General features: G+C 43.8%; 1 protein-coding gene and 2 non-coding genes across 10 annotated transcripts; all 3 read left to right on the top strand.

Moving 5' to 3' along the window:
• The first annotated feature begins 554 nt into the window (after positions 1 to 554).
• Positions 555 to 26,269, top strand: LOC128754997 (huntingtin-like). Of its 8 annotated transcripts, none has more exons than XM_053858066.1 (68): positions 555 to 881; positions 2,201 to 2,284; positions 2,439 to 2,559; positions 2,630 to 2,689; positions 2,801 to 2,880; positions 2,963 to 3,101; positions 3,176 to 3,317; positions 3,631 to 3,809; positions 3,943 to 4,147; positions 4,345 to 4,389; positions 5,066 to 5,143; positions 5,226 to 5,614; positions 5,763 to 5,951; positions 6,531 to 6,660; positions 7,205 to 7,320; positions 7,539 to 7,650; positions 7,843 to 7,980; positions 8,296 to 8,454; positions 8,615 to 8,712; positions 8,792 to 8,931; positions 9,431 to 9,494; positions 9,565 to 9,665; positions 10,216 to 10,362; positions 10,444 to 10,564; positions 10,641 to 10,786; positions 10,854 to 11,038; positions 11,109 to 11,332; positions 11,440 to 11,566; positions 11,741 to 11,865; positions 11,929 to 12,039; positions 12,109 to 12,186; positions 12,773 to 12,996; positions 13,064 to 13,142; positions 13,216 to 13,377; positions 13,446 to 13,501; positions 13,955 to 14,103; positions 14,179 to 14,315; positions 14,391 to 14,507; positions 14,643 to 14,765; positions 14,833 to 15,092; positions 15,304 to 15,446; positions 15,523 to 15,751; positions 15,815 to 15,956; positions 16,041 to 16,220; positions 16,295 to 16,471; positions 16,598 to 16,674; positions 16,739 to 16,874; positions 16,948 to 17,070; positions 17,146 to 17,353; positions 17,549 to 17,694; positions 18,045 to 18,222; positions 18,299 to 18,394; positions 18,471 to 18,655; positions 18,739 to 18,865; positions 19,223 to 19,326; positions 19,404 to 19,558; positions 19,646 to 19,785; positions 19,864 to 19,949; positions 20,022 to 20,152; positions 20,219 to 20,351; positions 20,643 to 20,798; positions 20,861 to 21,051; positions 21,613 to 21,727; positions 21,807 to 22,020; positions 23,041 to 23,260; positions 23,361 to 23,523; positions 24,246 to 24,406; positions 24,500 to 26,269. In XM_053858066.1, exons 1-68 carry the CDS (start codon positions 784 to 786, stop codon positions 24,711 to 24,713), a joined length of 9,768 nt encoding a protein of 3,255 aa, XP_053714041.1. In that variant the 5' UTR covers positions 555 to 783; the 3' UTR covers positions 24,714 to 26,269. The 8 variants fall into 8 exon arrangements, with proteins under 8 accessions (XP_053714041.1, XP_053714043.1, XP_053714039.1 ...); XM_053858068.1 differs by having other exon boundaries at positions 2,436 to 2,559; positions 23,152 to 23,260; XM_053858064.1 differs by having other exon boundaries at positions 2,436 to 2,559.
• Positions 9,861 to 9,991, top strand: LOC128755090 (small Cajal body-specific RNA 14). Its single transcript, XR_008414031.1, has one exon. It is a non-coding gene; the product is annotated as a small Cajal body-specific RNA 14 (non-coding RNA).
• LOC128755093 (small Cajal body-specific RNA 14) lies at positions 12,217 to 12,346 on the top strand. Its single transcript, XR_008414034.1, has one exon. It is a non-coding gene; the product is annotated as a small Cajal body-specific RNA 14 (non-coding RNA).
• Positions 26,270 to 26,838: the final 569 nt, after the last annotated feature.

The raw sequence follows: 26,838 nt of genomic DNA, 5'->3' as shown, positions 1-26,838 counted from the left end.
TCTCCACCCTGCTCCATTAATAAAGTGAGCAGAACTGGTGTCAAAGGTCAGCGACTCATGACTACGAGGACCAAACTCCGACACCGGTCCAATGGGTCGTGAATTTCCTGTATTAAAATACTTCTGGAGCACCTCCAATTCGGTAGTCTTCAAGTTCACAAAACACAAACAAAAGCAAGGTGATGCAGACAGTTGTTACAAAAAATATACTTAAAATAAATATGCTTAAAAATATTTATGTTCTTGCCGAATAAATTATATGAGGAAATTCCACAAAATCTTCTTAAGTCAATTAAACGTCTTTTAATTGACTTAAATCCATGTGAAATCAACCGTTATTCGAAATAAATGAAGACATAGAAAGTATGGTATATATGGTGACGAGTAGTTTTTACCCGTCCATCAACAGCAGTCTTGTGACAGCAACGCCATGGGAGGAGAGGTCAAATGACGAACAGCTATTGGCCTCGTCTCTTGTCCATCAAATTAAATACCGTCTTCTCATTGGCTCTCCTGCCACGCACGCCTATCGCTGCGTTGTTGTCACCCTTATCACTTCCTGGTGTGGTTCCTCGGGCTGCATCAAATATGTCATCGATTTACGTTTTTAGTTATGTATTTTATCCAGGCTAATTCCATAAAAGAGTAGCGCATCTGTTGTACGATAGATAGACAGCCTGGCCAGGGGTGGTAGTTGTAGCGAGAGGTGCGAGCTCTCTCGTCACACCACCACAAGCTTATATTGTAAATATCAGGCAGCCGAGCAAAGCTTTGCATGCTAAAATGGCCACCATGGAGAAATTGATGAAGGCCTTTGAGTCTCTGAAGTCGTTTCAGCAACAGCAGGGACCACCGACCGCCGAGGAGATTGTCCAGAAACAGTAAGACATTTTTATACGGCAGCCATGCGGATGCAGAACGGGACGTGGAGCCTAGCTCACGGCTAGGTTTCAGTTAGCTGCAGTCCCGTGCTGCTAACTGTGGCTGCAGCCTGTTTGAGATAGTGTACTGATGCAGGATTCTCTCGATTTGAGGACCACACAGGTCTCCCCTTCGTCATCCTCCCTTTAGCATAACGCTACGAAGTGACCCATTACGCGTGCTTGAAAGGCATTCACCATATAAGTGGGATCCCAGAGATGCTGGCATCGCAAGCAAAAATAAAGAACCATTTAAGCCTAGTAATGAACTGCCCTCTGTAATGCAGCACAAGCAACTTTGTGTCACTAAAAAAAAGAGTATTAAATTCTGTTGAGGCTCCTTTCAGCAAGGCATTGGGTTTATGCTGACTGATAGCAGTTGTGTGTTTAATAATTTATATATGTGGTGGCTATTTATGTTCTGCTATGTAAAAGCTGCAGCACTAACCAGATCTCTGTAGTCTATCTATTTTAATACCTAGAATACGGTAGCAGCGGGAAGATACCTATTTCCATAAATTTCCATTCCATCACACGTTTTGAGTACACATCTTGATGCTTTCAATCTGCAACGTAAATAATCATAAAATCATAGCAGTAAATGAGAATATGTGTCCAAACTTTGACTAGTAGTATACATCAATCTTCCATGTCACTAAATCTAGCTATCTAAACTCTGACTTATGACACAAAAGACGCTGAGCTTTATCCTGGAAGTACAAAGATTCACTTTCCCACCTTCCTCAAATTGCCATCCTTCTAAATTAATGTTTAAATTATTGGAACTTTCTCGGTTCATTATTATCACCAAAAATAAGAAATGCAGCTTGTTGAGCTCCAAAGTTGAAATGCTATATTTGTTCATGTCAACATGCGCCGCAGGCAAACTAGTCTTTGGTGGGCTTCAATGTAGTATTGCGGTTACTTTTGAACCATCTATACACATTTTAATTCTCATTGGCCAATTACGTTGTTAACTAGTTTTGGCCAAGAAGAAATCAAAGGGGTGACCTCATCTGTGATGATGTGTCTGTTGGTGCAGGCCGTAGTTGCCACCATCGTGGTGATGAACATTTGACCCTCATCAGTTCCATTTAAAATGACATCCCACCTGCAAATAGGATGATTTATATGTTGACAAAAGTAAAGATGACAACAAAAAAATTGTGCAACGTTTTGGAGTTATCTGTCAGTTGATGTCTTCTGTGAAGTGTCTTCCTTGACATGATACACTTGTTATTTTATACTTGTTCATTGATCTTATTCTATTTTTGTGTTAGGAAAAAGGAACTGGCAACCACCAAGAAAGACCGTGTGACCCATTGCCTAACAATATGTGAAAACATTGTGGCACAGTCATTGAGGTGTGTATTTAACTAATGTCAAATTTGATGTGAATGTTTCTTAAAATATTCCTTTTACAATTGCTGTGAGTTTGCAAAGTAACATTTATTTACTGAGTTACTTCTATTGATGATTTAAGTTTCTAACTTTGAGTTTTGTTGTCGTTGAAAGCAGGACATCTCCAGAGTTTCAGAAACTGCTGGGCATTGCCATGGAGATGTTTCTGCTCTGCAGTGATGACAGTGAGTCAGATGTCCGGATGGTTGCTGATGAGTGCCTAAACAAAATTATCAAAGTAAGAATGGATTTTTATGAACTTAAAGTGTTTTGAAAGTCATATTTAACAAAGATGAAATTACATTTAGGCACTGATGGACTCCAACTTGCCTCGACTGCAGCTGGAACTTTACAAAGAAATTAAAAAGGTAATACAAAAGTGCTTATAGCATTTAAGCAGATGTTTTTACGTTTATTCCTCACTGACAAGAATTATCACTGACTGTCTTTGTCTTCCCATCTCCCCGTTTTTATTTTAGAATGGTGCCTCTCGCAGTTTGAGGGCTGCTTTGTGGAGGTTTGCTGAGCTGGCCCACCTCATCAGACCTCAGAAATGCAGGTGCCAACATGCACACATCTTCTTTCGAAGGAATTGTTTGTGTTATTTAATTCCCTTTCGTTAAACCTACCTTATGTTTCAGGCCCTACCTGGTCAATCTGTTGCCGTGCCTCACCAGAATCACCAAGCGACAGGAGGAGATGGTGCAGGAGACTCTGGCTACCGCAATTCCAAAGATTATGACAGCACTTGGAAACTTTGCCAATGATGGCGAGATTAAGGTGTGAACGATTTTCTTTCTTTTTAATCATTGAACTCTTTTTTTAAGAAATGTATTTTCTTTATTTTTATTCAGGTGTTGCTGAGATCCTTTGTATCCAACCTGAAGTCCAGCTCCCCCACCATTAGACGGACGGCAGCCAGCTCAGCTGTCAGCGTGTGTCAACACTCGAGACGCGCCACCTACTTCTACACCTGGCTGCTGAATGTGCTTCTTGGTCTGTAGCTCATAAAATTATCCCTTTTTAATTTAAAAGTAAATATATAACTTCCTGTTGGTTTCAGAGTTTAGTTGGGTTCAAAACTTGAATGCTTTTTTTATGTGGACATGCGTCAGAAAATAAGTTTTACAGGCATACGTTAAGGGCAACAATTTTCCAATTTGAAGGTCACAGCTGCAGTCTTTGTCTGAGATTTTCTGTCTGCATGTGCCCTTCCCTGCGTATCCCCCTCCTCTTGCCCTAAATTGCTGGGTTTGTTTTTGCCTGGGAAGCTGCACTAGTGTCTGACTGTCTTCATGTCCTGTTTTAGGTCTGGTGGTCCCAGTTGATGATGAGCACCCCAGTCATCTTATCCTTGGAGTGCTCTTAACCCTTCGCTATCTGATGCCTCTGCTACAGCAGCAGGTCAACACCACAAGTCTCAAAGGAAGTTTTGGGGTCACTAAGAAGGAGGCAGACGTGCAGCCAACACCTGAACTTCTTTTACAGGTGAAATAGAATTTTTCCAGATTATACAGTTTCTTCTGATAGTGCTTTATGACAACTTACATTCATGGTCTTATGTAACCTTTTACACGCAAGATGAAGGCATTTTATGTGAAAACCCTGTCTCTGTTTGGAGGTGTACGAGCTGACGCTACACTACACGCAGCACTGGGATCACAATGTAGTGACTGCGGCTCTAGAGCTACTGCAGCAGACATTCAGAACTCCTCCACCAGAGCTTCTCCACATGCTCATCTCCACCGGCACCATTCCAAACGCCACCATCTTTCGGCAAGACGCAGAGAGCAGAGGACGCTCCAGCAGCATCCTCGACCTCATAGGTAATCAGCCGCGAACAAAACCACTTTATTTCATGATCATCAACTTCTCTTGGCTTTTGCTCAGATTTTCTGCTCCTTTTGCTGACTCATATTTGTGTCTGTCAATAACTCAGTAACAGCACGAGGCTGTGATCCCTCCGCTTTGTTTTCGCCCTCACCCTTTCGCTTTGTTTCCTGTTTCCTGCTCTTTGCCACAGGGGGAGGGTCTTCCTGCAGTCCACTAATACTCAGGAAGCAGAGAGGTGACTAGTCTCTTTTCTATATTGACCTGCAGCCCAAGTCCAATTTATTGGAATCATTTTAATGAGATGTACTTGAAAGTTAAGCAGCTGTTGTGTACCATGTACCTCCATGGTGAACTTTAATATGGTTTCTGTTGACAGTAGGCACATATTTACAAGTAAGCTTTTCATTGGAATTAATTATTTCTAAGACGTGATAACCATATTTCCAAATGAAAGTTCTCTGGCTGCACTGTTTCTGCACACAAGGTTGCAAGGGTTATTTCCATTTGAAGAGGATGTGATTAGAAGTGTTGATAACTGAATGCTAGCTTCAGCTTCCGTCTCATGTCTGCTATTTTGTGGCTCTTCTGCAGACTTGCCTCCATGTCTCCCCATGTTGTGTGTGGCTCTGAAGTCACGTACTGATTCTTGTCCTTTTTCATGTTTTGGTTATTAAAAGTTCAATATGTCTTTCTATAGCACTATTACTCGACATATTTTGTCAAAGCACTTTACAAAAAGCAATTGCATGCACGACTGGAATGAAATGGAGTTCAAGAATTGATTTTAATTTTCCAGACCTGACCTATTAAAATGTATTTTGCAAATCATAAAACAATTTTCATTAATGGGTTCAGACCAGCTGTAGCAATAGCTTCTCCTTTATTGTTTCTCACTGTTGTTGTTCATGCAGGGAAGATGCTCTCTGGGGAAGAAGATGGTTTGGAGGATGACCCTGAGAAAAATGAGGTTACAACTGGACAGTTCACTGGTAAACAGTAACTTTTCTTAGTGTTGCTGCCATTTAGTTGAAGATACTGGCGTTTACAAGCTTTGTGTTGTTTTCTCTCCAGCATCAGTTGTTGCTGACGGTTCCTCTGTAGCTCAAGTGGACATCATCACAGAACAGCCTCGCTCATCCCAGCACACTCTGCAACCGGGTGACTCTGTTGACCTGAGTGCCTCCTCGGACCAAGGTGGTGGTGGTGCGACTTCAGCCTCCGACACCCCTGAATCGCCCAATGACAATGAGGAGGAAATGTTGAGTCAGAGCTCCAGTGGCGGAGCCAACATCACTCCTGAAACAGCTGACTACACTACACCTGAGAATGTGACCCCTGATGGAGGACCCTTAGGAGACATGCTTGGAGCTAATGATCCCTCGCTACCACCCAGTGACTCCTCCCAGACCACAACAGAGGGTCCCGACTCGGCTATCACCCCCTCAGATGTCGCAGAGCTGGTCAGTGTTTTAACCCAGATTTTTCAATTTCTATTATCACTTTAACTGCGAGCTGTCCATGGCAAACCTTTGTTTTCAAGGTGCTGTCTGTTCTAACAATCTTCATCTGTTGTCTTATTCGCTTTTCATCCTCACCCTCCTTGCTCAGCCACAGTCACGTACTCCATTGCCACAGGTGATTGAGCCGTCCCCTCCATCTCCAACATCCACTGAAGGTCCCGATGCTGCAGAAAGCGATTCTTCTGTCTACATAGCTTCCTCTTCTTCGTCCTCTTCTTTCTCTTTTTCCTCCTCTTCTTCCTTCTCTGCCACGACTTCATCTAACACTAGCGACAAGGTCAGCAGACTGGACCCTGCAGGAAGAGCTTGCTTTTCTGTCGTCCCTGCTTTCCTGCTTGTTTCCTTATGTTTCCATCCGGTTATGTTTGTTAATAGCCGATGCCCCTGCAATTCTCAAGTGGATCCATTTTTGCACCTTTCACAACCCAATAATAAAAAAAAAAAACGTCTCATTCAGAAAGAATACCAAGCATGACATCAACCCATACCCTTTTCATCCCTGAAGAATTTTCCCAAATATTTAGAGACTGGTGGCTAAGTCTCATCAATCTCTGCCATACTCAACAGAGTAGGTACTTGTTAACAGATTCACATGACTGTTCCAGCTTCCTCCAATGATCTGATATGAAGTGATTCATGACGATCACTTGGGATCCAAAGTGTCCTTTTATATTGGATTGTGAAGAACACAAGGAGAACTGCTCATGGCTGTGTTTCTTCCCTGTTGCAGTTGATTTGCTGCCACATTTTGCAAACAGACTAGCATGGTGAACCTTGTATGTGGAAATGTTGTTGGAAGTGGTTTTGTCTTGGCATATTTGTTAAATAAAGCTCTGCTTGTATTTATGTTCACAAGGTGCTGGATGGCAGTGAGAGTCAGTATTCTGGGATGCAGATCGGAACACTGCAGGATGAAGAGGAGGAAGGTGCAGCCCCACTAACCCAGGAAGAATCCACAGACCCGTCATTCCTCCAGTCAGCCCTTGGTGTGTTTGTTTACAAAGCATTAGTATTTTGGCTTCCAAATCAGTGGTTTGTTTTCTGAGATGTGGGACCACTTGACCAAAATCCAAAGCGTCTTTCTTTTCCAAAACACAGTAATGGCTCTCATTGATAATTCCACAATAATGCCAAGTTACTTGACTTGGAGGTTCTGTCAAATTAACAAAAAATAGGCATGTTGTTCAGCAAGCTTTGCAGCAATCAGACATTGAACATTATCTAGAATGTTGCTGCTGGTTAATGAGTGAATCGGGTGTCATGTAAGTGAGAGCTGCTGATTAATTTCCTGGTGGTGTTGACACAGTTATTTTCATAAATAACATGAGCATTTCTAATCAAGCCGCTTGTGTTAATTGGTGTTATATTGCTTTGGTTGACTGATATATTTCGTAGGAGATGGTAGCAGAAAGAAATGCAGTTGCAAAAACAGTGCTTACTGACCAATAATTGCCAAAATAAAACTTATTTGTTATATAAATCTATCTACTGCCAAATCCTAAAAATATTTCATTCTTTCTTTTGGTGCAGCTTTGAGCAAACCTCACCTTTTTGAGAACAGAGGTCACAACAGGCAGGGTTCGGATAGCAGTGTAGACCGCTTCATACCAAAGGACGAACCAGCCGAACCAGAACCAGACAATAAGGTAAAAACACACTTTTAGCTGATTTTATGGCAAGACAGATGTGTAGTTATGAGGAAACCTGCTGCGCCTCACCAATGTCCAGTACAGAGCCTGGGTCACCTCCATTTGCTGAAGACTGAGGTCATGTGGCATGGACACAGCCTTACTTGGGCCTTTTGTTCTTTGGCATGAACTTGACCAAAAGTGTTGTCTTTTTTTACTTATTTTGTTTTCCCCAGCCGTCTCGCATAAAGGGTCCAATTGGACACTACACTGACCAGGGAGTGGAGCCACTGGTTCATTGTGTGCGGCTTCTTGCTGCCTCCTTCCTGTTGACGGGACAAAAAAATGGTAAGATGAGTAACAGAATAAGTTAAAGCAATGAAAGGGACACAATCATTATTCGTGACTAGGCCCTACAGGAGGAAATGCAGAAATTCTGCAGTCATGCTACAGGTGTTTTAGGGAATATCATGCAGGATTTTGTGTTCAATTTTGCACAGCTGTCTGGTTTACAGTTGTCTTGTTGTGATATTTCACCAGGTCTAATCCCTGACAAGGAGGTCCGAGTGAGTGTGAAGGCCCTGGCGGTCAGCTGCATCGGTGCAGCAGGAGCCCTGCACCCTGAAGCTTTCTTCAACCCGCTTTATTTGGAGCCGCTGGACGGCATTCCTGTCGAAGGTATGCTGCAATAAAACAAATGGGCATAGAGGAATTTTCAACCTTTTCTTTTGTAAATATCACACTAAACTCGCACAGATTCTGAAGCGCTATAGTGGGTTCTGCTTCTGTTTGCTGCCAAGTTTTCTTTAGATGATTTGCACACATACGTGGTGTGGAATGCAGCTTTTTCAAAAGCTGGTGCACACTCTCGCGGTTAGAAATCAGAATTGGTCCTGGTTTTGTAAGACCTTTTATTGAAGTGCTCAAATGTTGACCAGGTGTTCACCTCAAACACACCAAGCTCTATTAACACCAACGTATTGGTTGTTTCAGAGCAACAATATGTGAGTGATGTTCTGGGACTTGTTGAACATGGGGACCCCCAAATCAGAGGGGCTACAGCCATCCTGTGCGGAGCCATCATCCAGGCAGCGCTCACCAAAAGCCGATACAACATTCACAGCTGGCAGGCCAGCGTGCAAAGTGCAACAGGTTGGTTTCTTTTCTTTTGGCTACCATCTACAAAGCAGCCAAGGAGCTACAATATGGTTGCTGGGGAACATTTTTTTTAAACACAAGCATTGTTTATGTGGAAATGTCATATGTTTGATGCCTTCTACAGTAATTTACTCTTATTTCTGCTGGATTCTAGGTAACTCTTTGTCCCTGGTGGATTTGGTACCATTGCTCCAGAAAACCCTCCACGATGAATGCTCAGTCACCTGCAAGTTGGCTTGCTCTGCAGTCCGGGTAAAACAGTCCCAAACATTCAATGGAAGGTTTACTGGAGACATTTGAGTCGTCTTAACGTTTGTCTCCGACCTTTTAGCACTGCATCATGACTCTGTGTAGCAGCACCCTCAGTGAGATTGGCTTGCAGCTGCTCATTGACCTGCTGTCTTTGCGGAACTCATCCTATTGGCTAGTCCGGACTGAACTATTGGAGACCCTGGCTGAGATGGATTTCCGGTACAGAGATTTTTTTTTTTTGCTGGAATATTTCAAGGATCATTTTGCTATTGTTGCTTTCTCCTCCTCCATTTGTCTGTGGTTTGATGTTTGAAACATACATTCTCAGACACCAGAATGATATTTGAATTTCACTTATACTACAGTGGATTAAAATGGGGTTTGCAAATCTGTGATTAAGAATAGTGTTTATGTTGGGCATCTTGATCCTCAGGTTTTTGCTCCAACCAATCAAGCACACATGGTTTAGCCAGTCATTTGTCTACTGAAACAAACAGCACCAGATTCTCGGTCAACTGATTACGGCCTTCAGATATCTGATTGGTTCAACCATGTGCACCAGATTGGCTGGAACAAAAGCCTGCACCACCCACCCCTTAAAGAATCCAGTTGAGGAACACTGGTGTTTGTGCTTCTTAAACTGCTGACTGTTTGCTTTTCAAAAAATTAATATTTTTACTTTTTCTTTGGCAATTGAAACCTCTTGTCTATCTTTTAGGTTAGTTAGCTTTTTAGAAAGAAGAACAGAGAATCTACACAAAGGAGAGCATCACTACACCGGGGTAAAGTCTTATTTCATCTGCTTTTGATGTCTTTTCTTCCATTTGTGTGCTTAAACTTTTCTCTCAACAGCGTCTTCAGCTGCAAGACAGAGTTCTAAATAATGTGGTCATTCAACTGCTGGGGGACGATGACCCCAGAGTCCGCCATGTTGCAGCTTCAGTCGTCAGCAGGTACTATATTGTCCCGCATGTGATGGTTACCTTTTTCATGCCTTTGGCTTCTTTACTTTCCCTGCTGCCCTCGAGTATCAAGAAAATAAATGCCACATAAGAATAGGGGAATTTGTCTCACTTCTACTGTGTAAATCTGAGTAAAAAGAAATCCTAGGTAACCAATAAAAAGTTTATTTTTGAGGCGATAGTTGTGTGTGGTTTCATTTCTGGTTGCAGCACTGAGCAGTGTGCTGCATCCACTCAACTGCACACAGAGTGAAACTGGTTCCTGCCGACAGGAACCCAAAAGGCATCGGGTGTCCTGTGCGATGGTTCCGTACATGCTTTCAAGCTGTGAGGCAATGCATAAACAGTTCTGTTTACTTGTTCTTTACTTTACACTTCTCTACTTCTTTACTGCTTCCGTTTACTATATGAATTTGAATTTGTTTGCTTCTTACTTCGATTTGCCTTTGAACATGCAATGGATTGGGGTAAAAATCTTGAGGGTGTAAGCACAGTTATCTGCTGCTTTAATATTGTTTTTTCTCTTCTCATCTCGCTTAAGGCTGGTTTCCAGGTTGTTCTATGACTGTGACCAGGGTCAAGCCGACCCAGTGGTGGCCATTGCCCGGGACCAGAGCTCGGTCTACCTGCAACTGCTCATGCATGAGGCACAACCGCCCTTTCAGTTTACAGTCAGCACTATCACAAGGTGCATTTATAGAAGGAGCTCATTAGTTAAACACACATATTGATACCACTCATTTTAAGACATTTTTTGTGTCACTGCCAGAACCTACAGAGGTTACAAATTGTCCAACACTGTACCTGACGTCACTTTGGAGAACAACTTGTCCCGTGTTGTGGCTGCCGTCTCCCACGCACTTACATCATCTACTTCAAAAGCCCTGACAGTAAGTCAGTCGAGCAGAACGTGCGGGATGCAGGTGAACCTTATTTATGCTCTTAATCTGTGTGTTCTTGCTGCAGTTTGGTTGCTGTGAGGCCCTGTGCCTCCTGGCGTCGAATTACCCAGTATGCACTTGGAGCACAGGCTGGCACTGTGGCTATTTCAGCTCTAGTAGCAGCTTTTCTTCCCGCACCAGCTTCAACCGCAGTAGAGGCAGAACTCACAGGTTTGTGGATGCACGATTGTGATCATCAGCCTCTAATTTTATAACTGATTTTCTGTGTGGTCTACAGTCTTTCACAGTCAAGCAATCCTGCAGCCTCCATTTCCACCACCTCTTCTACACCTGACATTGATCGAAGGACTCTTACTGTGGGAATGGCCAACATGGTTCTGTCTTTACTTTCATCTGCCTGGTTTCCACTGGATCTCTCTGCACATCAAGATGCTTTGCTGCTGTGTGGCAACTTACTTGCTGGTCAGTGACTATTATCCCAGTTTACTGCTATCTATTGCAGCTTAATATTGACACTCTTTCATATGTGCAGCTGTAGCACCGAAATGCATGAGAAACCCATGGACAGGAGATGAAGAAGGGAGCAGTGGCACCACAAACTCCAGTGGAGGGCTGAATAAGATGGAGGAACCGTGGGCAGCTCTGTCGGAGCGCAGCCTGGTGGCCATGCTGGACCAGCTCTTCTCACACTTGTTCAAGACCCTAAATATCTGTGCTCATGTGTTGGATGACAATCAACCAGGACCAGCAGTGAAGGTATGTTATGAGGTTTGAGCATAATAGTTTTCCTCTGTGGAAGCATTATGTTCTTTTTTCTCTGTTTATTTTGCTGATCAAATGCCCTTGCTTTCCTCTTTCCTCAGGCCACTCTCCCTTCTCTGACTAACCCCCCTTCCCTCAGTCCTATTCGACGAAAAGGAAAAGAGAAGGATTCTAATGAGCCCAGTGTCGCCCCCTTGAGTCCAAAGAAAAGCAACGAGGTCAACACAGGTACATGCTGAGATGAATACTAGAGGAAACTATGCTCAGCTGTGTGTTAATAGTTATATATGTGACTGTTATGATTCTTGTATGCAAACATGTTTAAGTGTTCTACTGTAACATGGTTTACTATGAACTCAACTACACAAAAAATGCAACTTTTTTTGTGTGGCTTGTGTACAGGAAGACCGGCTGACAACACAAGCTCTGCAGCATCAAACAAGTCCACCACCCTTGGAAGTTTCTACCATTTGCCACCCTACCTCAAACTTTATGACGTCCTCAAAGCGACACACTGTAACTACAAGGTGAGGATCAATGCTACCAGTTTGGAGTAGTGCACATATTGACATTGTCCATTTGTCTACTAGGTGTCGCTGGATCTTCACAGTAATCAGGATAAATTTGGTAGCTTCCTACGATCCATTTTAGATGTTCTTTCTCAGCTGCTGGAGTTAGCGACACTACATGACATCAGCAAGGTGGGACATTTAAGCGGCACCACAGACATTTCGGCTTGTTTTGTTCCTGATGGCCATGTTTTCTATTAGTGTGTGGAGGAGATACTGGGATACCTGAAGTCCTGCTTCTCCAGAGAACCAACTATGGCCACCGTTTGTGTGCAGCAGGTTGGTGATATGCTTTGCTTGTTTCTATGTGTGGCAGTCCTGACAGGGTTAAACTCCGAGCAGTGAGCTTCATCCGTGTGACTCCACATAGAACGATGCTGGTTCCTACCGACAGCTGCCTACAAGGCATTGGGTTACCTGTGCGATGGTTCCATACACTCCAAACCTGCAATGCACTGTAGCAAAGTTGCTATGTGTCTCAATTCATCCTCGCAGCCGCTCACACTGTTTCCATTTTCTGATATGACGAAGTTTCAAACCTCACAATGCACTTTGGCACCCTTGCTTTCTCATGCAACCACAAATTAACTCAAAAATAATACTGGCAGTGATGTTATTAGCACAACAGGATTGTACAGAGTGCTAATGACAATGTTGGCTTGATACTACTTTGTTCCCCCCCTTAATTTTACCACAAAGCTACGTTTTTAAATTTAGGCCACATATTTCTATTGTTGTATTAAGTTTATACCATGACATTTTACCGTCACAAAAACAGTGATTTTGGGGGAAAAAAAAATGTACCATGTTGAAAATAGATGAATCTGTAGGTTGTGACTTTAACCATTTCTCTCCATGATTTTAGCTGTTGAAGACCTTGTTCGGGACAAATCTGGCTTCCCAATATGAGGCAGTCCTGAGTGGGCCAAGCCGCTCCCAGGCTAAGGCTTTGCGTCTGGGCTCTTCCAATCTTCGCCCGGGTCTTTACCACTACTGCTTTATGGCACCATACACACACTTCACACAAGCGCTGGCTGATGCAAGTCTCCGCAACATGGTGCAGGCAGAGCAGGAGCAGGACACTTCAGGGTGGGTATCTGTGACGAAAACTACTGATAGGTGAACATTTAATTGGAGGATCTTTCATCACCTTTAGATGGTTTGATGTAATCCAGAAAGCTTCAAACCAATTGAGATCCAATATTGCCAATGCAACGCGGCACAGAGGAGACAAGGTAACGTGCTGCCGGATGCCCAACTTTCAGGGTAAATGAGTTCAAATGTTAGATCTAATGTTTGATAATGCAGAATGTCATCCACAACCACATCCGACTCTTCGAGCCCCTGGTGATCAAAGCATTAAAGCAGTACACCACCAGCACCTCCGTGGCCCTGCAGAGACAAGTCCTCGACCTCCTCGCTCAGCTCGTGCAGTTGAGAGTCAACTACTGCCTGCTAGACTCCGACCAGGTTTATATAACAAGTTCAAGAAAACGGTCAGATGATTTGGTTGTTATTAACATGCTTCTCTGTTGCAGGTGTTCATTGGGTTTGTCTTGAAACAGTTTGAGTTCATTGAAGTCGGGCAGTTCAGGTACTTTTATTTCTTTTTCAAAATTTCCATTTTATTTTTAGTCACTTGTTCCTCATATTCCAAGCTAATTACTGGTTGTTTTATTTGGGATCCGAATTCAGAAACTTGACTATTAATTGATTGTGTAATGTAGATTCAGCCCGATGCTTCCGGTGTCTCACAGTGTCGTCATGCTAGTTGTATGACAGTAAGCAAAGAAACTGCTGATGTCACCGAGTTGCAATCGTTCCACCCACACTGCACTCTTTTCTCATTAAAGCAGGGGTCTTAAATTGATTCCTCAACCAGACTGACAAGCATCTTAGTACAGGCTTCACACACCTGATAGGTGAAACTGTGTGTGTTCCTTTTGAGGAACATTGTGAGCGTATTTATATCACAAACAAGATTTTGAATATCGTTGTCAAGTTTGAATTTTTTCACGTTTTAATACAATGCAAATTTGTCTCCCAGAGATTCAGAGGCCATCATCCCCAACATCTTCTTCTTCCTGGTTCTGCTGTCTTACGAGCGCTACCACTCAAAGCAGATCATCAGCATCCCAAAAATCATCCAGCTGTGTGACGGCATCATGGCCAGTGAGAGGAAGGCTGTGACACATGGTGAGGCAGTACACTTGGATTGGCAGGCATGCTAAATGATATTCTCTCTTATTAATGCTGAGAGTCTCTCTTTAGCGATACCAGCGCTGCAGCCTATAGTTCATGACCTCTTCGTCCTGCGGGGGTCAAACAAAGCAGATGCCGGAAAAGAGCTGGACACTCAGAAGGAGGTGGTTGTCTCAATGCTGCTCAGACTCGTGCAGCACCACCAGGTGACGGATTGTTCTTCTCTAAAATCACAGCAGGTGTTTCCTTATTTGATGTCATACTTTGTGACTGCACTGTAGGTTCTGGAGATGTTTATCCTTGTACTGCAGCAGTGTCACAAGGAGAATGAAGACAAGTGGAAGAGGCTGTCCAGACAGATTGCTGATATCATTCTCCCCATGATTGCTAAGCAGCAGGTATGTTCCATCATTTCTAAAGCATAGATTTATTCTTATTGCCAACCAAGTGATCATTATTTATAATAATGGGTTGATAATCTGTATTGGTTGGTTATTTTGAGCAAATATAGACACTTGTTTTGGGCTTCACAGATGCACTTGGATTCTCCCGAGGCTTTGGGAGTGCTGAACACTCTGTTTGAGATTGTAGCCCCTTCCTCCCTGAGGCCAGTTGACATGTTGCTCAAGAGCATGTTCACCACCCCAGTCACTATGGTGAGATCAGTGTAGCTCAGAATGCTGACCTAAATGAGTGTGTCCTTACACCGTCTTTATGTTTCAGACGTCCGTCACAACTGTTCAGCTGTGGGTGTCTGGTATCTTGGCCATACTCCGGGTCCTTGTTTCACAGTCCACGGAGGATATTGTCCTGTCCCGGGTCCATGAGCTCTCCCTCTCGCCGCATCTTCTTTCTAGCTATACAGTTCGTCTCCTGCGTCAGCAGACACCCTTCACTGGCGACCAGCCTGCTGCTCAAGTGATTGGCAACCAGGAGGTCAACTGTGATTCTCCGAAGGCTCTACCCGAGGAAACTTTTGCAAGGTTGGACCTGGAAGAATTATTAAGGAGTAGCTCATTTATTGAACTTGTGAAAGCACACTGAAATCTATAAGTGGCTCCAACAGAGCATGTAGAATCTTTCTGTGTTTGTATGCTATATATATATATATATATATATATATATGTGCTAAATGTTTTCAGTTCTTTTTGTGTCAACATATGAAATCTTTATTGTTGTCTTGGCTCACCGCAGATTCTTGCTGCAGCTGGTGGGAGTGTTGCTGGATGACATTTCTTCCAGGCAGATAAAAGTTGACATCACGGAGCAGCAACACACTTTCTACTGTCAACAGCTGGGCACGTTGCTCATGTGTCTCATCCACATCTTCAAAAGTGGTGGGTGAAATTGTGGCAACACAACACCAAACTCCCTATCAGCAGCATGACTGGTTTTGTCTGTCGCGCCATGCAGGAATGTTTCGTAGAATCACAGCAGCAGCCAGTCGTCTTCTGAAGTGCGAGAGTGGCACCAGTCAGGTCTGCGATGAGGTTGGTCTTTTCTATAGTCTGGACGGTCTGAACAACCTGGTGCAGTGCCTGATCACCACCCACCCTTCCTTGGTGTTGCTCTGGTGTCAAGTCCTTCTTGTCATCGACTACACTAACTACTCTTGGTGGGCGGAGGTCCATCAGACCCCAAGGTAGGTTCTCATCGAACTACCGAGTTAGGAAAGAGTGTCTTATATTTTTTATTTTGCTATCAGGAGACAGAGTCTCTCATGCACAAAGCTGCTCAGCCCCCACTCCTCTGGGGATGGTGAAGAGGAAAAGCCAGAGTCTAAGTTAGCGATGGTCAATAGAGAGATTGTACGCAGAGGTGCTCTCATCCTCTTCTGTGACTATGTGGTGAGTCTGTGAGCGGACAAAAAATATTTAACCTTACTTTTCCCATTTAATAGAGTTCTTTCCTTGCTCTTCTTGTTTTTTAAGTGCCAGAACCTCCATGATTCAGAGCATTTAACCTGGTTGATTGTGAACCATGTCCGGGACCTTATCAGTCTTTCCCACGAGCCGCCGGTGCAAGATTTCATCAGCGCTATACACAGAAATTCTGCAGCCAGTGGCCTTTTCATCCAGGCCATTCAGTCTCGCTGTGACAATCTTACAACCGTGAGTGCCAAGATGGCTTCGGTCTTCTGTGTGGTATCTGAATCTTCTTTTCAATTCATTTTGTGTCTGTTCAGCCCACCATGTTGAAGAAGACCCTGCAGTGTTTGGAAGGCATCCACCTGAGTCAGTCTGGGTCCCTGCTCATGTTGTACGTGGACAAGCTGCTCAGTACTCCTTTCCGAGTTCTGGCTCGTATGGTGGACACTCTGGCATGTCGCAGGGTTGAAATGCTGCTGGCTGAGACGCTACAGGTACAGTGTGACATTGTCATATAAATGGTATATAATAATAACTGCATCTGAAATTACAATTGATGCAGTTAGCCAACAGATATCAATTTTAAAATACCTACTGTGTTGTTTCTTTCACTATTTTAGAACAGCATTGCCCAACTGCCAGTGGAGGAACTGGACAGGATCCAGGAATACCTCCAGACTAGTGGTTTGGCTCAGAGGTAACTTATAGCAGCTGTTTTGAAGAACAATTAAAAGTGGACACAATGCTTTCCTTCATTCCAGACACCAGAGGTTCTATTCCCTGCTGGACAGATTCCGAGCAACTGTTGCAGACAATAGTGGTCCCTCTCCTCCCTTGACATCACACCCATTAGATGGTGATCCTCCTCCTGCTCCTGAATTAGTTGTTGCTGATAAGGTGGGTGTCACCACAGCATAATGGTCTTTTCTCATTTTCGCTCAGCTGTGAAGATAACATTCACATTTTGTAGGAGTGGTATGTGGCTCTTGTGAGATCGCAGTGCTGCCTTCATGGAGATGGTTCCCTGTTGGAGACAACAGAGCTGCTTACCAAGCTTCCTCCACTTGACTTGCTCAACATCATGAGCAGCAAGGTGATACCCAAACACTTTTGCACCCGTGGATATTTGTTGTAGATTCCTCATTAACGTCGTCTAATCTGTCACCAGCTGTTCAACCTGAGTCTCCTGTGTCCGTGCTTGAGTATGGGAGTGCAGCGACTGGCTCGGGGCCAGGGGCCACTCTTGCTGGAGACCTCCTTGAAGGTGACTTTGGAGCAGATTTCAGGGGTGTTGGCGTCACTACCTGAACCGCATCAGTCTTTCCTGCCACCCCAAGAACAGCAACCCTACTGGGAGAAACTGGCTCAAGTGTATGGTAAGACGGGGTATCATCTAGCTTCTTCCATATTTGGCCCGACTTTTGTTTCTCAGTTAGGTCGTTGTTGTCTGTTGACTTTCAATTTATCTTATTGGGAACTCAAATAGATGCAGACATTGTATTGTTATTTTTGGGTAGTAACACACATTCTCTCTATTCTCTTTTTAATATGCATCATTGGTTTTATTCCAGATCAACCAGGTTTCTACTCCAGAGTTCTATCACTGTGTAGAGCTTTGTCCCAATACCTGCTCACAGTGAACCAGCTCCCCTCCTCACTGCACATCTCCTCAGACAAAGAAGACCTCATCACTACATTCACATGCGCTGCGATTGAGGTATGAGATGGACTTAGTAGTTTCTCTTTATTTAGACCTGATGATAATGACTCTGTCGCATTCTGTGAAGTAGCTTTTAGTAAAAATTGAACTTTGTCCGATTGCCCCAATGCTTTGGACAGACGTGTTTTTTGACACATGAAAAACTGACCCAGTGTGGTGCAAGGGAAGAACTCCAACTTGTAGAATATGTCTACACACATTATTTAAATAGTGTTCTGGTTCTCAGGGATTCAAAATCAAAAACATATGGTCATTCCTCTGAACGTTAGCTTGTGTACACTTGGTGAGCAGTTTCCAGTTTGTGGTGCAGACAAAAATACCACCATCCATCTTTTGTTGCCTCCAAGGTGATCGTGTGGCGTCTGCTGAAGGACCAGTTGCCCCTGAGTGTGGATCTTCAGTGGGGTCTATCTTGTTTGTGTCTGGCTCTGCAGCAGTCCTGCATCTGGAACAGACTCTCCACCCCTGAGTACACAACACATGCATGCTCTCTCATATACTGTCTTCGCCTTGTTATAGTTGCAGGTACTGTACACTTCTCTTCTCCCAATGACCGTTGACATCTATGACTGACATCCTGTCCCATCAATGTGTGTTTCAGTGGCAGTGAGTCCCGGAGACCAGCTCCTGCATCAAGTAACAAATAAGAAGGCTGTAGGCGATTTGGATAACCAAGTGGATTCACCTCATGGGAACCGTGAGCAGTTTTTAATAGAACCTGTTTTTAAAGAAGCTACCTCACGTGGAGGGGTAATAATACACATGTGTTACAGATGAACATGAATGGAGAGCGTGTGAGATCATGGCTGAGCTGGTCGAAGGCCTGCAGAGTGTCTTGTCCCTGGGCCACCATAGAAACAGCGCTATTCCAGCGTTCCTCACTCCCACCCTCCGCAACATTGTGATAAGTCTATCACGCCTGCCGCTGGTGAACAGCTTCACCAGAGTTCCTCCGCTGGTCAGTTGTGACTGAGAACAGTTGGAAAATCTGCTTCATGCACTCTTTGTACCAACTTCTTTTTATCACCATTCACTTTTAAGGTTTGGAAAATGGGCTGGGCCCCACAACCAGGAGGGGACTTTGGCACAACATTACCTGAAATTCCTGTGGACTTCCTTCAGGAAAAAGATGTTTTTAGAGATTTTCTCTACAGAATCAACACTTTGGGTACGCTACTATCTATATTTTATAGTTTGTTTTTTTTATTATTTTTATGTAAAGGAGCAAAAAGAGAGCATCTGCAAGAGCAAGTAGAGAAGTACTTTTTGCCAAACTGTAGTTGATTTCACCCTGACCTTGTTCACCACTTTATCTATTTATCGTGTTTGTTGTTAAAATGTTTAAGATTAGTTAAGTTGATCTGGGGAGTTTCTTTGTGAGCTTTCACTGTTCACTTGGCCTTTAGATAGAATTTATAGTTCTAGCTGTCTGTGAAATGCTGCTCCCCCAGACAACACAACGCCTAGAGAGAGATGCCACGCTAAATTGATGTGATGTTGTTTTTTTAACTTTTGTTTCTCTCAGGTTGGAGCAGCAGGACTCAGTTTGAGGAGACTTGGGCCACTTTGCTTGGGGTGCTGGTCACCCAGCCGATCACAATGGAGCAGGAAGAAGAGACACAGCAGGAGGTATATTTCATTTCAAGTAGACATGCTTAATAATGTTGCGACGTAGAAATCACTTATAATTTGATGTTGGTCTCCAGGAGGATCTGGAGAGAACTCAGTTGAATGTGCTGGCAGTGCAGGCCATCACCAGCCTGGTGCTGAGTGCGATGACCCTGCCCACTGCTGGCAACCCTGCGGTCAGTTGTCTGGAACAGCAGCCGCGCAACAAAAGCCTCAAAGCTCTGGAGACAAGGTCATTCTCTAATTCATGTTTTGTTGAGATTTAGTTGGGTTTGTGGTTTGCTTCAGAAGTGTTAAAGTAGCTATTTGTGTACATCAGGTTTGGAAGGAAACTGGCAGTCATCAGAGGTGAGGTGGAGAGAGAAATACAAGCTCTTGTATCCAAGAGGGACAACATTCACACACATCACCCCTACCACGCCTGGGACCCAGTGCCCTCCTTATCAGCTGCCTCTCCAGGTTACTATTTCCTATATAGAGCATGTTTAAAACACCTACCCCATGTATATATTTATTTTAAGTTTGATTCTCCTTCAGCTGGAACTTTGATTAGCCATGAAAAGCTGCTCCTCCAGATCAACACAGAGAGAGAGATGGGCAACATGGACTACAAGTTGGGGCAGGTAAATGTGGCTTAATGAATTCTGCTCTGAAGTCAGTTTGTAAAAGAGCTATTTTCCTTTGACTCCATGTAGGTATCCATTCACTCCGTGTGGCTTGGCAATAATATTACACCTCTGAGAGAGGAAGAGTGGGGTGAGGATGAGGAAGATGAAACGGACACACCCGCTCCTGCTTCTCCACCACTTTCCCCCATCAATTCAAGGTCTGAGAGAAGAGTTGTCTCACATCCCCTCAGTCTTCATTACTCTGTCTCTGTCTGCGATTTTAGAAAACATCGAGCTGGTGTGGACATCCACTCGTGTTCCCAGTTCCTCCTGGAGCTCTACAGCCAGTGGTTGATCCCTGGCTCCCCAAGCAACCGGAGGACTCCAACCATACTCGTCAGTGAGGTGGTCCGATCGGTGAGCTGCGTCAATATCACATTTATACATAATTTGTTTTATAAACAAGTCATGCGATACATACTGAATAATCTCACTGAATTTGTTTAAAGATTATTTACTTGACATGCAAACTTTTTTATTTAGTTTGTTCAGTGAGAGACTAATTTTGTTCATCCCCAGTATTGACCTTACTGAATTTCTGGAGTGAAATGTATTTTATATATTCCTGAACTCCTTTTATTTCAATAGTACTGGAACTCTGTACGAAGTGGAGCTGATGACTGACATGTTTGCGTTTCACTTTGGTAGCTGCTGGCAGTGTCGGACCTTTTCACTGAAAGGAACCAGTTCGACATGATGTTCTCCACACTGATGGAACTACAGAAGCTTCATCCACCTGAGGATGAGATCCTCAATCAGTATCTAGTGCCTGCCATCTGCAAAGCTGCGTCCGTGTTGGGAATGGTGAGCGGACAAATTTGCACCACTTCCACTTGCATAATTCTACATTGACTTAACTGGTGCAGGACAAAGTGATAGCCGAGCCCGTGTGCCGCCTACTGGAGGCCACCCTGCGCAGCACCCACCTGCCCAGCCGGATGGGAGCCCTCCATGGAGTTCTCTATGTGTTGGAATGTGACCTGCTGGATGATACAGCCAAACAGCTGATCCCCACCATCTGCGAGTACCTGCTCTCCAACCTACGCTCCATCGCTCAGTCAGTATCTCACCATCTAAGATTTTCACTCACTGGTTCACTACAAACCAGTGATGTTCTCAGTGAATGTGGGAAATTATATGAGAGCCGCATCTTTGAAAATATTTCTCACGTTTTACAAGCCTTGGCGGAGAACAAAACCAGAGATTCTTGCTTTATGGCTTTTCAGTGTCTTGAGTGATATGAGCTGAAAACTCAGAGGGTGATTGATTGTGAACCGGACTTGGCTCTGTCAAGAACATTTTATCACTACCAACAAAGAACCGAGCTTGCTGAGAGTGATCGCATCAATGTGACACTGTCATGTCAAAGGATTTTATTTCCCTTTCGCCACCGTCGCTGTTCTTATCTTGCGTACGTCTGGATCCAGAGAATATTTCTCTATTTTTTAAATATGCCTCTGGTGAACAAGCATTTTTCTCAGTCAAGTGTGACAAATTTTCGACACTATTAATTGTTTACCTCCTTCAAAAGTTGAAGTACATTTTTGGGTCAAATCTAATTTGGTGTGATTGGATGTCAAGTGTTCTTCAGCATGAGTCGTCTGTCTTCTTTCTGCAGGTGCGTGAACCTCCATAACCAGCAGCATGTGTTGGTCATGTGTGCCGTTGCCTTCTACATGATGGAAAATTACCCTCTAGATGTCGGCTCCGAGTTCATGGCCGGGGTTATCCAGGTGACATGAAGGCTGTGGGCAGACCTAGATGAATCATTTGTCTGAATCATTGCTAATATAAGTCTTCCATTTTCTTCAGCTGTGTGGTGTCATGGTGTCCGCCAGCGAGGATTCCACCCCATCTGTAATCTATCACTGTGTGCTGCGAGGTCTGGAGCGCCTCCTACTGTCGGAGCAGTTGTCTCGTGTGGATGGTGAAGCGCTTGTGAAACTCAGTGTGGACAGAGTCAACATGCCTTCGCCACACAGAGCCATGGCCGCTCTGGGCCTCATGCTTACATGCATGTACACTGGTGAGTGAAATGAGATTCACACGCTCTTTTTGTTTGACTCTGCATTTCATTCATCAATTGACCCACTTCAGTTTGTGGTAAACATGAAACACTTTCTCACAATTTGTATTTTTTATAAACTTTAAAAGCAAAAACCTCTAGACCATATCACATGTGTAAAGTCTGTCTCTTAAAGTTCCTGCATTTCCAGTCTATTTTTTTCTTTCTTTTGGCATGTGATAAGTAGTAGCCCCGCCCTCTTCCACTTCTTTCCTACTGTGTGTAAAAGTAGTAGTTATTCTTGATGGTTTGTGATTTTTAATATCAATCTTTCTGAAATACTACAGAATCATTCATTTCAATCCTTCATTACAGTGATTTAAAGAAAATGCAGATGGAGATGCTGGGCTCAAATTGAGATTTCAGTGTGTCTGGAACATGAAGTGTAATGTGTCATCTGAAGTCTATAGCACTTCTAGTAGAATATTTTATTTTATTGATGTTTTTTCTCTGCTGTATACTTATACCAAGCCATACAATAAGCCAGTATAACAAAGTAACACCTAAGCTGCTGCTGCATGTGTATCTGAATCATCTCAACTTGTCTCTGTGATAATGACCTCAGTCTCTGATGGTTTTTAGAACCTACCTGTCTCCTTGTGCATGTGATTTTATTTTATTCCATACATTCTTCTGCGACACCTCTAACCCCGACGTCGCCCAACTAACGCTACCAGTACTTCACATTTTGCTTTCCCTATCCGAACCGGTTAACCCCGAGCCTGCCCGCAGGATCTCAGTCAGTGTTTACACTTGTGCTATGAAACAGAGAGCAAGCTCACTCCCTATAAGGATAATCTGGAATATAAGATACCCAGGGAATGTGGACTTTGAGATCTCTCATACTTGAAGTGCTCTGAGGAAACAAACTGAAATGTGATTCTGTTTTGAGTTCAACCAAATTCCTCTAAAACAATTTTCCAATCTAACCTCTCCCTCACTGGTTTCACCCGGTGCCCACCTCCCCTCTCGTCCTCTCAGCGGTGCTAGCGTCGGGTTCAGAAGTGACAGGGGTTAGAGGTCATGTTGACTCTGGCTCTGCGGTAGTGGAGGCGCCGGGCGTCACTGCGGGTCATGTTGGTTTCTCCTCAGGCAAGGAGAAGGCCAGCCCCGCCAGCCGCCCGGCCCACTCTGATCCCCAGGCTCCAGACAGTGAGTCCATCATTGTTGCCATGGAGAGGGTGTCTGTACTGTTCGACAGGTATATACACTCCCACACAGCCTTCATACACCCCTCCCAAACCCGAAATGTCACTATTGGTCAAACATATTAACTTTGTCCCGGTTTTATTATTGGTCAGGATCCGAAAAGGTTTACCCAGCGAGGCCCGAGTGGTGTCCCGGATTCTGCCCCAATTTCTAGACGACTTCTTTCCACCACAGGACATCATGAACAAAGTCATCGGCGAGTTCCTGTCCAATCAGCAGCCATATCCTCAGTTCATGGCAACTGTCGTCTACAAGGTCAGCTGATGAGGGCGAGTGACTTGTGGCAACGTGAACGGTCAATGAAATCCACAGCACCTCAATAACTGTGTATCACACTATTGCTTTTAAATGCATCAAACCGTGGAGTCATTTCTCTTTTATGGCCTCTTCGAGTAGAGACTTGAAACGGCCATCTCCATGCTAAACCCAGCAGTGCTGGAACTCTGTCCACCACTAGTCTCCATGGTGACTGGAGGACTTGACCCATGTCAGCCCACTGATGCATCCACTATACTGTGGAACCATGATGTCATCAGCAAGCGCGGCGGCCTGGATTTGTTTTCTGGGCCAGATGAGTTTACACGTTCATCTTTTTGTGGATATAAAGGTTTGCTGTGTAGCAAAAACACTCATTTGAAGTGACTACGCCGACCTCACCCCATTTGGGTGTTGGAGCAGCGAGAGCCTGTGTGCTTGTGCCTGTGTGTAAATATAACACCCGTTGCACTGTTGTGGTGAGTTTATAGATCAACCTCACATCAGGTTTCAGAAGCCTCACCCAGATTGCAGGCTTGGAAATCCCCACATGAGGTGTTTGTTTCGATATGGAGCGGTCAGAAAACGTCAGGGAATTCTGAGAAGAGGTGGAACACACTTTAATAATCAGACCTGAAAAGTGATGCATAGAGAACTTTTTTTTACATATTGTGAGGTTGCTCCTCACAATATCTATCTCCTCTGTTGTCCTTCATTCCCAGGTGTTCCAGACTCTCCACGCCACAGGCCAGTCCTCCATGGTACGAGACTGGGTCCTGCTGTCTTTGTCGAACTTCACCCAGAGGACCCCGGTGGCCATGGCCATGTGGAGCTTGTCCTGCTTTTTTGTCTCTGCCTCCACTTCTCAGTGGATCTCGGCATTGTATCCTTGCTCCCCAGTCATAAAGGATAATGTAGTTTCCTATAGTTTTCACAAAAGGTGAACATTTTTTCTTTAACACCTGCTGTTTGCCAGATTGCCACATGTTGTCAGCAGAATGGGCTCCAATGAGGTAGTGGATGTCAACCTCTTCTGCCTGGTGGCCATGGACTTTTACCGGCATCAGATAGATGAGGAGCTGGATCGAAGGTCCTTCCAGTCTGTTTTCGAGACTGTGGCAGTGCCGGGGAGTCCTTATCACCGGCTGCTGGGCTGCCTGCAGGCCATCCACCAGGACACAACACTCTGAGGGCATCAGACCAAGGCAGGGGCGGCGCAACTCATTTTGCTCAGCGGAAAGTTAGAGTGACAGGAACAGAGTAGTCAGTGTGAGTACTCCAGTTGAGAGTAGTCCGTTTTCTCACACAAACACATTCCTTACTCGACACTTTGGTTTAAAAAAAAAAAACAAAAACCAAAAACAGGTGATTTCAGATCTGCTTCTTTTCTAGTCACGGCTTCTGTATTGTGATGTCCATGAGCTAAAAAAGGTGACGCTAAAAGCCTGTGGTAGGATCCTGACTGAACATATACACCTGCTTTTAAGTTGTTATTGAACGCGTGTTCTGGCGGTGGAATATTTTGATATTGAGCATCTTGTCTGCAGAATTTTACACTGACTCACTTCTCCACTCTCAGCACAGTTGATGAGGAAAAATACCAAAATCATGTTGTAGCAGAGAAGGGGGGCAGGTTGGGGATGAGGTGGGCAACAGTTCTACATTTTTAGTTTTTGATTCTTGTTTTACTTCTCAGGACGATGTAAGATGTGATTAGCGTTGTTTATTGAGACTGGAAGTCAAATTTAAATATTGTAAAATGTCATTGTAAAGTAATATAAAGCCATCGTGCATGAATTTATCGTGTCAATGACATGAGCTGTCACTGTTCTCTGAAACACACCGACATGGTCACAGTTCGCAGAAGCGTTTTCTCGCGGCTCTGTTACTCTTGTACATACACTTGCCTTAGATACTGACTCAATATACTCATGTCCTGTACAGCTTGAAAGCATGCAAAGCTTCTATTTCTTGCATTCTATTAGTGCTGCGTCACTATGGTTACAGTCGCTATGGATAAGATGCAGCGCAATCCGCAGTCTTGTGACCTTAGCAACCAACCGCAGCTTCGACAAATCATACCAGGAGGAGGGGGGGGCTGTCCTCAGGACGCTGGAATTTGGTTCTTTGTTGAGCTTTAAATATTTTGTCTGTTAAGGATTAGGCAAACATGTTTTGTGCAAAGTATTTCACACACATTTAGCACTAAAAAAAACAACTTGAAGTGGTCATGATGTTAGCTGCGTTCTGGATATGCAATAAATGCTGTAGAACAGATCTAGACTTTTCTTTCTCAGTGGTGATTCCTGCTCTTCCAATGTTGCATCCTGACATGTTTTTTTCTTTCCCTTTTTAAATTAAAATGGAGTGATGGAATTCCCTCCATAGAAAAGGGGAGGGGGCATTGTTGCGGGTAGGTAATCCGATTACACAACCACTAGAGGTTTGGGTTCAGGGGTGAGCTGGTCTCGGACTCTGCCGTCTTAAACACGCTAATGACACAATAGATCGACTCTCTTTCCATTACCGCCGAGAGCAAATGGAGTTCTGGTCTCATCCTCTTCATTAAAGTCTCAAGGCTCATTCGTGTCTTAATTCCATTGATTTACAAGAATTGACACACACTGATTCAATCTTGGTGCAGCCCATAGGTCTCACTTTCATTCCTTTGCCTGTAAAAAAAAAAAAATGTTTCGAAATTTAATGAGATTATTCATGCGTAGTCCAATGTAAATTTGAATAAATTATTTAAAGATGTTACTCTGTGTTTTGTCTACTACTTGTTGCTTTTTGTTTTATTATCAGTCACTTATTGAGCTCTGACTTTGATGGAATGGCAACGGTTTGTTACAAGACCTCGAGCACACAGAGAAACAGTGTAACCATGGTAACGCCATTGTTATTGTCTGCCTGGTGAAGACACATAGTAGTGGACTATCTTGCTGCTGCATGTTTACATTCTTCAATGAATCATAAAAAGTACATCTACCCCCTCAATTCTGAGACATGCTGCTACCAACTGTAGATTTACAGCAACCATTAAAGTGGTGGGCTACTGATTAAAAAGAATTAACAGGATTATGTGGCTGCTGCCATCTGGTTTATCGAGCAAATCGTGAGTCGGTGGCTAAGAAATCATATTGTACACACATGGCTTCTGATCGCGCCTCAATCTTTATCTTTTGAGGAGGTGTTTTAATCAGTTTGAGTGCCTGAATTTCATTTTTTTTTCAGTCAAATGATGGGATAAAATTCTAAAATTATGGATTGTAGTAGACTTGTGAGTTTAAATTCATAGATTTTACATAAGATTTT

Source organism: Synchiropus splendidus, chromosome 2, assembly GCF_027744825.2.
Source record: "Synchiropus splendidus isolate RoL2022-P1 chromosome 2, RoL_Sspl_1.0, whole genome shotgun sequence".
NCBI lineage: Eukaryota > Metazoa > Chordata > Actinopteri > Syngnathiformes > Callionymidae > Synchiropus > Synchiropus splendidus.
Note: the sequence above shows the minus strand (reverse complement) of the source record. Positions and strands in the feature narration are given on the sequence as shown.